This window comes from Pagrus major, chromosome 23 (genome assembly GCF_040436345.1).
Source record: "Pagrus major chromosome 23, Pma_NU_1.0".
Taxonomy (NCBI): Eukaryota; Metazoa; Chordata; class Actinopteri; order Spariformes; family Sparidae; genus Pagrus; species Pagrus major.
The window spans coordinates 22,962,618-22,973,852 of NC_133237.1; the positions used below are offsets into that span (position 1 = coordinate 22,962,618).

Below are 11,235 nucleotides of genomic sequence, written 5' to 3' on the forward strand. Positions count from 1 at the left end.
GTGTTGTTGATGTTGCCATAGAGAACACACATGGGTCAAAGATTTTGTTTGGTTGCATTGATTGGGTACAATTTATTTTTCTTCCATTATTTAATTAGTTGCAGTTTTTACAGTGTATGCAGATTTTAGACTTAGTTAGATTTTTTTATTTCAATCAAACTGTGTTCAATTGTGTTTGTAAAAGTCTGTGGTAGCTTTTGTTGCAACATAAAATAATTTAAACAGAAAAAATTCAAAATAGCGCCAACAAACTTGTATTATTTGGGCGACTTTAAGCTTGTAGTTTTAACTTATTGTTAACTTAAAAACTATTTATTATGATTATTATTATTGCCTCGTATAAAGTATGTTTTGTGTATATTTATGGTTTATTTCATTATATTTGCAAGTTTAAAAGATTTTAAGTTTGCCAAAATTGTGGTTACACCATTTCGTTTCTTAAAAGGGGGACAAATAGAAAAACAGCTTTAGAAGTACGATTTGGAAACGTTCTCCATAGTCAAAGAATGCACTGCTATATTTAACTAATTGAAGTGTATAAACATACATGCTGTGTGCTAGATGTTATGCCTTTACTGCCTGTGTTCTGTTTGTCTTGTTAAATGAAAATCTTTTAATTATTTAATCTAATCACAGTCTTGTTTTTTCAACCACTCTGTGAACCCCTGAGACATGGGACAGCCCCTGTAGTGAGGCTTCGGCCCATTTGAGGGTCCAGCAATTAGCCAGGAACAAAGGGGATGTCCTAGGTTTGATATGCTCTCAAGATGCTTTCCTGTTAATGCTGATGGGTTGATCTATAAAAATGACATTAAAGGGTTCTGTTACCGTAAAAGCATTGCAATACTGAAATCATCTGTATCAATTTCAATATCAATTTGTGCTTGGGAAACCCAGCCAAGAGCTCCGTCAAAATACAGACGAGCTCATTAAAAGCTGCAGGAAGGTTTTCTTGGGAGTCTCTAGGGTAGTAAAGGGGTGAGTGGTCCTTCTGTTTCTCAACCAACTGTATTTTGTGTCTATTTATTTAGAAGAGGGGACGCAGTAACTTAGTGATGTTTTTCTTACATTTTCCTGGAATGGTAGAACAAATCAAAAGGTGAAAATGATCAAAACAGTTCTGCTGACACCAATGTCAGCGGGAGAAATACAAAATCTCATACTTCCAAACATGACCAAATGAACAATGTCAAAATTTAACAAAGAAAAAAAAAACCTTTCAGTTTAGTCTAGGATATTTATTACTGGGATTTCAGCTGAAGACGCTTGAAGACTTTTTCATGGAATTGTTTAATTATTTGTACTTTACATGCCAGAAAAAAATAAAATAAAAGTTACAAATATTGAGTGACCCAATTTTTATTGACTGACAAAACTAACGAAATATTAAAAGGATGTCATTTTCAACACCATGTATTCACATTTTGTTTGCCTTCACAAAGATTTGACCTTCTTTCAATACCAACATGTTTCCTTATGAATTTTTATATCCATAAAATGAATGCAGACTAAGTACTATGCAAAACGGTTTGACAGTATGAAAGGAAAAATGGAAAAATGTATTTCTGTTTCTACTCAGATCTTCCTAATGTTGTATTTACTACTACTACTACTACAAATTGCTTCCATCTTATTTGGAAGCCACCAGTATTGATTGAAGCTCAGTTGGAACAAAATGGCTGTGCTGGAGTTTAAAAATAGACACAAGTTGGGAATATGATAAAAGCAACTTTATTTCAAAACATTGGAATGACTATATTGGACATAATTCAGAGAAAAAACACAACAGGGAGCAGTGGAAATTGGATATGTAGACAACATAACCACTCATTGGAATTTCCATCGTTTATCCTTGATTATTAGCTGATGCCAAGGTGGTGCCGCTTACAGCATGGCAACTTCATGTTGCTGCAGTGACTGTGGTCCCTGAAGAACAATCTGCAAAAGTAAGCACATACACGTTAATTTCACTGGCTTGTTTGCTTAAGTCATGACTTCCTAGTTGTTAAAGTGAAGGGCAATTTTAGTTGCAATTAATCCCTGGAGGTTTCATTTTTGGTGACTAAGTGTTTACACCAGTGATTTATCCACTTCTTGTGTTAGTTTGGGGCCAGCACCTCCATTTGCATTGGATGCTGTGATTGATTATATGAAAAAAAAGTAATTCTGTTGTCCAAACCCTCTTACCACCACACTGACTCGAATGGACCTAGACACATCCACACTATCATGATCATAAAGCTCGAAAGCTTAGTTCAATATACTGTATATTTCTGTATAAAAAAACAAATACTATACTTTTACAGCATAATGAAATGCTTTCTGTTAAGCAGAATTCTGTGCAAATTCAAAAAAGTGCAAGAAGGCATGAACTCACAGGCTGAACTGTCACAAACCTCTTGCCAACTTAAGAGTTAAAATGTCTGCAGTAAAGGATGGATGCAATGCTGCACCAGTAAGGAAAGCAAATACGTCACAAAAATATATACAACAATTAATCAAGGAGTATGGTTTAAACCTGCTCAATTCAAAAAGTGTCATGAGATGACTTTTGTTGTGAATTGGTGGTATACAAATAAAGTTTGATTGATTCATTGATGTCCAGTTTATCTATAATTTGTCCAAAGAAAATGTGGCGCAGTATACTGCAGTATGCATCACTCACACCCTTATCATTTATTCATTCTTAATACTTTTTTAACTTAACAACTACACTTAACTCAAATTAAGCTGTTATTACCTTGTTCTTGCTGCAGTCCTGCTCTTCTTCAAAAGGGAGGATGTAACTGCACTGCACTGTTTTCTTCGCAACAAGATGTTAAAACGCTAAACCTTTATATAATGCAGCTCATTCATTATTATTTCGCTTAAGTTAGCACCATTTAGAAATGGTTATCGGCTGCTCACTGTAGGAGCAGGTGTAGGTCTTGGCCCAATTGGAGGACCAATTTAAGATCCTACAGGGGAAAAGATTTGCCCGCTGCACAACATAATGTATGTGCCCCACACAATACAATGTGAGGTTGTTCAAATTCATTTTGAAAGTTTGCCAACAAACACAGAAGTACAGCTACTCACAAATCATGTGGATCTAGAGCTCTGTGTGCCCATGAGACTCTGGATACAGGCTTTGGGGCTCCTGGCAGACAGCTGGGGTGGTGAACTCCATCAGATACTCACACCGGCTGGGCTCTGAGGTAGATACCACAACTGTCTCCTTTCCACACGTTAACTTAACCTGAATAACACCAAAATAACCTTTTTATGTGCCTTGTCCAATGAAAAACATTAAAACGGTGAAAAACCAGGTGCAGAAAAACATCAAGTAAGGTCTGAGACTCACCGTGGTGGATCTGTTAGGGCCTTGCCAGCACCCTGTTCCATGTTCATACTTCATCAGAGAGTAGATATTGTCCTCAGGACCTGTCCATTTCCCCCATGTTCTACAGAAAGAAAATGGAGAACAGCAAGGGATGAGTCAAATGAGGACAAGAAACAGCACAAAACACAGAGGAGTAACAAACACCACAGATATTCTCTTACCCTAGGTTAGTTTCTGATCCACCATATTTTGGTTTCTGGGAAACTCTGTTGAATGGACATAGCCTATAGATGTACCTGAAAGCAAAAGATAAACTTAGTACTTCAAAAAACAGGAACTTAGACCAAATTATTAATAAATACAATAATTGTTTTCCAAAGTGAGAGTCTACACATACTCGCTAGTAGACAACTCATAACACTGGCCATAGAGGTAGGCAAACTCAGCACCAGGTCCAAAGTCAAAGGATATTTCCTTCTCGAGGTTCCTGCAGACAAAATGCAAATCCAGAGTCACTACTCATATCTTTGCCTTGAGAGTCAGAATGCAATTGTGGAAACAAACACTGATTGCATTATTGGCAAAGAAGCTCCATTACAATTCATGTCTCGCTACTTACCTGATCTGATCATCCACTTCTCGCAGAGCTTTCTCAGCCTCATCAAACTCACTCCTGGCTTTCTGAGCAGCTGGGAATCAAATGTATCATTACAGGAAATTTAGTCCAAACCCATACATGTGCTTACATAGTCACACATTCAAAATGTCTGAGCAAATCACACCTTCCTACTGATGCTTATATAAAAAGATAAGCAATAGCCCTCAGTCGTACAAAAGCACACAGCTGTTCAATGAATTGCTATGGTCTTCTGATTAAAAATTTATGATATTAAGCTGCAATGATTTAACAATTTGTAGTTAACTATTAAATTCAATCGCCAACTATTTTGAGAAAAGGTATAGGTTTAAGTCATTTTTTAAGAAAAAATCTCCACATTCTCATATTCCAGCATCTTAAGTGGAAATATTTTAAGGTTTCTTTGCTCCTCTATGACAGTAAACTGAATTTCTTTGGGTTGTGGACAAAAAAGGGATTTGAGCACGTCACCTTGGACTTTGGGAAACACTAATGGACATTTTTTAGCATTTTCTGACATTTAATATACCAGACAACTAATCATTGATTATCAAGAAAATAAGTGACAGAATAATCGCTAGTTGCAGCCCTTGAGTGATGAGTTTCAAGACAGCACATTAAAATTCAAACTGATAGGTATGCAGACACATCTGTGCTTTACTTCTGGTATTTTGCTGCGTGACTCACTCATAGCTGAGGACAGGCTGAGTCACTCTATACAGACACTTTATACAGACACTTACCATCAATGAGGTTTTGCGTTTGATCGTCGTAGGGTGGCATAGTCCCCTCATCATCGTCATCCTTCTTTTCTTGAGTCTGTGTTGTAGGAGGGCTCTGCTTATAAAATACATAAGAATGACTCACTAAAATAAAACTCGAGATTATCCATCATAAATCTGATGGAGATACTAATTGGGCTTACCTTATAGTCCCCCTCGTCGGGGTCTTCATCGTCATCCTCTTCATCATCATCTTCTTCTTCCTCTGGGATGTCATCTTCAGGGTACTGCTCAGAGTCATTGTCGGGGACTGGCTCCCTCATGTCCTCCTGTGGAGTCTCCGTTGGTGCTGGGATGTCTGCATTGGACTGATGCCAAGAGAGTTACAAATTTAGAGGAGAAGAGGCTTTTACACGTGGAGTTCACTACAAGAATAATCTGGCTCTTACCTCTGATACATATTTTTCTTTGATGTTATTCCAAACAGACTCAAATGCTGCTGTGTCCACTTTGTCCACTCCTCCCAATAGTCCCTGTACAAGCCAAAGACAATATTCATATTTTGATTTGTTCGGCTCCATATGATGTATAACATTTAATGATAACTACACTTTAACAGCAGCGTTTTATGGAAAAAAAATACAAAAAGAAAAGCTTTACCTGAGCCTCTGCTTCTGTGAATGAACCATCTGAATCAGGGTCGAGCTCAGAATGGGACAGAAGATCAGCCACTGAGACACTGAGATAAACAAAAACACATCATTCAAGGAGTTACAGTATCAACTCTTTATTACAACTAACAACTTTATATTTCTACCACTCCGTCAATGAGGTCACTGACAAAAAAGGACCAATACACCAATTACTAAAGTGAGAGGCTTGAACATTTAATCTTTTGAGTGTTAATCTACTCCGAAAAATTTTTCTTTAGGAAAAAGTAATGATCTCTCTAGCATACCGTCAGGTTTTAAATCTGCTGTGTGCCACCATTTTGGATCCCCACTAAATAAGGTGCAAAGCCACAAGGCAACTTCAAATATGGTTCAAGATTTACTGATGCTGCATTTCGTCCTTGTGCTATTTTTGAAAAGCTGTGTTCCTAAAGTTTTATGCTTTAAAAATTTTTTTTAAAAATAAATGTATGACTTCCCTCATTATCGGTGGCACAACCCTGATTCCCAAAAAATTGTGACACTGTAAAACATAACTAGCTCAATGACCGGGATCATTTGCTTATCCTTTGACATATTTTCATGAAACAGTACGAAGGCAATATATTTAAGTTTTATCTCATCATCTTCATTTATCTTTGTAAAATTTTTTGTCAATCTCAATTTGATGCCAGCAACACGTTTCACAATCAAGTTGGGACAGGAGCAACAAAAGACTGGGAAAGTTGTGGAATGCTCCAAAAACACATTTTTTGAAAATTCCACTGGGAAACGGGTTCAATAACAGGTGACAGTGTCATGATTGGGAGTGAAAGGGCCATTCTCAAAAGGCTCAGTCATTCAGAAGCGAGGATGGTGCAAGATTCACTTTGTGAAACACAATTATTTAAAGGATATTACTACATGTGCTTGGGAATATTTCGTAAACTGGTGTCGAAAACACAGTTTGTTTGCAACTGGTTGCATTCTGTTGTTATTTGCATTTTACACAGCATCCCAACTTTTTCTGGAATTGGATATGTGACAATTCTGGTGGGTCCAGATACTCACAAGCCATCTGCATCATCATCCAGCTCAAGAAACACCTCAGCCATTCTAGCTTTGTCTTTCTCCAGGCGAATAGCAGCTTTTTCATCTAAAACAAAGAGTAAAATTGCATTTATTGTTAGCAGTGATTCTGATCCCACTACTACATTAGCTAGTACATGTTTTGAATTTAAACTTCATGTCAGAAGTCTTTCATCAGTTTGAGCAACTACTCGTGTTTGTAGCATCCTGGCATCATCAACTAAATAAATAGACTGCACTATCTGGAATGTGATGCTCGGTACAAACAGTGGATGGTGATGTACTTTCAAATTTTAATTTACCTTCCCAGGCCTTCAGATGGCGCTCTTTGGCTTCTTTCTCGGGCTGCTCTGCAGTCTCCTTTACAGTTCTTAGGGCCTCCAGTCTGTCCTCCAGATCCTTCTTACCGACCTGAACTTCTGTAAGTTTGGCCTGTTGAAATAAATCAAAATGTAACAAAATAAGATCCACATAATACAAGAAAATTCCATTCATTTTATGAAGCAATGCCTAATATCTACTCCAGGGAACATAATCCACAAAGGCAGCAGGGAAGAACAACTAATGTGAGCCACCAATTTCACAAGTACTCACTGGCAACTTGGAAGGCTTAACAACCCTTAAATTAGCTTTATTGTTTGCTTTTTAAAAGAGACTTCAGATGGCTAGCATCCATTTTCTGGCTGTAAATCAGGCACATTCTGACTGAGCATTATCTACTCAACATCTTATTCAACAAGAGACGTACAGCAGCTAGATATACGATAGTTTTTGTAGACACCAAGTGTTGGGGCATCTGTATAAAAACATATTTGACACTGCAATAATCTATGTGTCAGTACTCTGGATATTGATTTTTCACTAATACCAATCATTTTCTTGCCATTCATACCTTCTTATCCTCTAGGCCCCTCTTGGCCTCCTGGATAAGTTGCTGTTTAAGCAGAAAGCCCTCCTTAGCAATCTCTGCCATCTTCTGCATGACCTCTCTCTCTTTGCTCCCCAGCTCCCTACAAGTCACATGAAATAACAAAAATAACTCAACAAAAACAAAACATTTAACATTTTCCGGAAACTCAATGAGTATCTGTGTAAATGTTCTATGGAGAAATTGGGCTTAGACTGTGAAGCGTACGTAAGTTCTTAGAATCATAACTAAATTATAAAAATAAGAACATTCCCACCTGCAGGTGTTCTGACAGGCAGCACCGCTGTTGTACTCATCAGTTGTGTCACAGCAGTCTGTACAGGAAAAAACAACATTAAACAAAATCCTGCCAGCACAACACACCTGAAAAGAAACAGTCAGCAGATTTTAAAATTCATACCGCAGATCCCATCATTGATGCGAGAGGAGGGGATGAAGGCTGGTCTAAAACCGGCATTGGTGCAGTGGAAACTGCCGTTGGGACAAGCAGCAGTACCTGCAAAAAAACGTGTCATTAAATATACCAAATAGCTGTTCAATACTGTCATGACCTGGCAAAGCTAGAATCATACTGACTAAGCAGATGTCATGTACATGTATCCCTTATTATTGTATTTACTTCAGTACACTGTGGGGGGAAAGTAGTACTGGAGGGATATGCAAGAGTCTTCAGTATGCAGAAAATACGCACCTGGCTCATCAGAGCCGTCCTCGCAGTCACAGTAGTCATCATTCACTCTATCAAAGGGAATAGTGCGGGAGCCATCCAGGCAAGTAAATGGTTTGCCCTCCTCATAGAACTGCCGTTCTTATAGGGATGAACAGAAGAAACGAGTCAGTCAGACAGCTTTTTTCTGACCTTTCACCCAAGCGCAAAATACATAGCTGTGGTTACTCATTAATCTGTTTAAGTAGTTGTAGCTTTTATTCATAAATGCTTACTGGATAGAGGGACACCGCGAGGTCGTAGGACTTCAACAGCTGAGACTCCGAGACTCAGGAGCAGCAGGAGGAGGTACTGGTAGGACATCATGATGGTGCAGCTCCACACTGGGTTTAAATTTAACAAGACTGCGCTTTACCAGAACCCCCTGTCAACTACACAAGATGTACAGATGAATAAAGCAAGCAAAGTGTAACAACTATAACGATAGGCATGCGTTGACAGGGTCGACAACGTTATATAATGAAAAAGCGATAAAACTACTACGTATTTAGACAGAATACGTCTTCTTTTTAGTTAGCCGAGAGCTAACAAGTGAATGCTAACTAGCGAATTTAGCTAAAGCGTTAGCTAACAGCAAAGCATAATAACTAACGCTTAAATTAAAAAATACCAAGTTATACGTATGTCGTTACCACAACAGCATAATACCTCTTGCATACAATGTTAATAAAGTAGACAAAGACAAATAAAACTTGTATTTCTTCCTTACAGAACAAGCTAAAAGGTTATCATTACCGGTGAAGTACTTCGGTCAATGCCCAGTTCCGTAGCGACAGCGCGCATGCGTACATACACCCCCCTCTCTGTCTTGTTACACTCTGATTGGACAAGGCTTTGTTTACGCCTTCTGATTGGCGGAGAGCCGTGGCACCTGTCTGAAGTAGAGGATTCTGGGTAGACTTGAGGGTGCAGCCATCTCACGCCAATGTCAGACAGGTGCAGGTACTAATTGTGACTATAAACTGTTATTTTGGATGAAATTGAATAGTAGCATAAAAGCAAACAAGTAATAGCGTCTAAGCGGACAAAGATTATTAAAAGAAACTGCCATGAGCGTTCAAATGAATCTAAAAAATAACGTAAACGTCTCCGCACATGGTCTGCGAACTTATTCTACGATTGACGAGGTGTTGTTCATGCTCATTGTCTGGGCAGTATTAAAAATCATCTGCTTACATATGAGTACAGATCTATACTGGATCAAATAGGGAGTCTAAATAGGGCATCTAGTAATTACATCCAGTGATAATAGTCTTGCTAGTGTTGCTACAATTAAATAAGATTACCCTCGACTAATAAATGAATAGGCATGGTAGTATTGCAAACACACAAACAAGTAATATCCTGACAATTAATACCAAACAGTGCACTACAAACAAGAAACAAACAGCAAACATGACAGTGGTGTTGCATTTAATATAAAAATCTTACTTTATTTGTATTTTTAACACACTTTACAGTACTGAACAGTGAAATAAAAGAAAAATATACTGATATACTATAATATTGTTTTATATATAGATGTTTGCTTATTAAATGCATTTATTCACAAAATGACACCTCAGCTCTGTTAAGAGGGAAAACTTTCATAAAAATAATATAATAAAAAATAACTTGGACACATTTTACACATTACAGCAAGATCATTTACAAATATTACAATCATTTCATGTTGTTTTTTCCCTTGAATAATCTTTCTTACTTGTGACAAACACATGAATTAAAGCCCAGAGAATTATTCACAGAGGGAGTCAGTCTGCGACAAAGTAACCTGACAGCAACCCGATGGGAACCAGCTAGTTAGGCCACCATTGGACGAACATTTAGGCTATCAGGATAGTGATTAAAGTTACTAAGAAACAGAGGTGGTGGTAGTATTAGAAATGGCCAAGTTAGATAAGGGCACATTTATTTCCTTTGAACATGTCACATCCTATGTGACTACATCAGCTTACATTTGACTTTATCGGTCAAATAAAATCAATCTCACATGGACTATTAATAGAGAATTACTAGTCTGTTTGATTATGCCTCTAGAAAAGGGGTTAACATTGATTACTGCAGGTTTGTGATTTGGCCCAATGTAATATAATCAACAGGTGACTGTCAATGACCAAACCACCAGCACAGACTATACACTACCTTAAACACACTGTCTGCCTCGAAACCTGATGGAATAAAGTGCTGGTACAAATATATTTGATTTTAACAATAAGTGTGGACAGTTAAAAAACATGACAGAAAGTTAAGCACACGTGAGCATAAACATAATCAGAGAATGAAAAGGTGGGGATGTGGCCTGCAGTGCTTCAGTGGTTCACTTAACAACCTCAAGTGGTTATTTGTCAATCATTATGACTTGGATAAATTTATAATATACAATCCAATATTACATTATATACAAGAGTGATAATGCTTATAGCTATATCATCAACACGTGATTCATTTTCCAGACCATCCACCAGAATGATATAAAAATAAACTGTACACAAACTGTTCAAAGAAAACACTTCCCATGGTTTTCTTTTCATCGTTTAAAAAGAATGGCAGCAATCAATCAATTGAATAATTTTCTTAATAAGAAACAATTGCTACAGTATTGTGTTTGTATGGCAATAAAATATTAATGTTTTTATAGCTCATGACATAACAAAAAGCCACAAAAACAAAGCAACATCTTGAAAGTAAAAGGCCGATGCATATGGGAATCTTTTATTAAAGTAACTGCAATAGTAATCCTGGATTCCCATTCCACAAAGCCTGTGTGGTGGCCCCGCAGCTCTGCTCCATCCTGCGACAGAGCAGGTCAAACACACAGGCTTCTGTTGCACTGAGCTATGGTGTCTTCAGATAAGTTCAGTTACTGACCTGCAGAAACTTGCTCTTACCTTCAAAAGAACCACACCCATGTTCTTTTTTTTTACCCTGTGAAAAACAAACACCTAAACAAACTGTGACCTATTTAAGCTGTGCTGATCAAATCCTGAACACCGTTCAACAAGATGGGGTGATGCCAGTGAGGGAACAATGACACATATGACAACATCTTTAGCATCCTGCCCTCTCTTTCTGTTACTCACTTGCTTACTCATGACAGCACAATAACACACGCAAACAAACGCATACACCCATCAACTCCATCATGCCAACAAATCTGATC

General features: G+C 37.7%; 1 protein-coding gene across 1 annotated transcript in view; it reads right to left on the bottom strand.

The window, feature by feature from the left end:
• Positions 1-1,718: 1,718 nt before the first annotated feature.
• Positions 1,719-11,235, bottom strand: part of pde4a (phosphodiesterase 4A, cAMP-specific) — a 55,979-nt gene continuing 46,462 nt past the window's right edge. The window contains exons 16-32 of the mRNA XM_073495013.1: positions 8,291-8,424; positions 8,040-8,156; positions 7,749-7,844; positions 7,605-7,662; positions 7,313-7,430; positions 6,723-6,852; positions 6,403-6,487; positions 5,342-5,420; positions 5,131-5,214; positions 4,885-5,049; positions 4,703-4,796; positions 3,942-4,011; positions 3,720-3,809; positions 3,544-3,618; positions 3,344-3,443; positions 3,079-3,238; positions 1,719-1,938 (exon numbers count right to left, since the gene is read on the bottom strand). Coding sequence (XP_073351114.1) covers positions 3,092-3,238; positions 3,344-3,443; positions 3,544-3,618; positions 3,720-3,809; positions 3,942-4,011; positions 4,703-4,796; positions 4,885-5,049; positions 5,131-5,214; positions 5,342-5,420; positions 6,403-6,487; positions 6,723-6,852; positions 7,313-7,430; positions 7,605-7,662; positions 7,749-7,844; positions 8,040-8,156; positions 8,291-8,424 — 1,642 coding nt within the window. The 3' untranslated portion in view covers positions 1,719-1,938; positions 3,079-3,091. The remainder of the gene's footprint in view (positions 1,939-3,078; positions 3,239-3,343; positions 3,444-3,543; positions 3,619-3,719; positions 3,810-3,941; positions 4,012-4,702; positions 4,797-4,884; positions 5,050-5,130; positions 5,215-5,341; positions 5,421-6,402; positions 6,488-6,722; positions 6,853-7,312; positions 7,431-7,604; positions 7,663-7,748; positions 7,845-8,039; positions 8,157-8,290; positions 8,425-11,235) is intronic.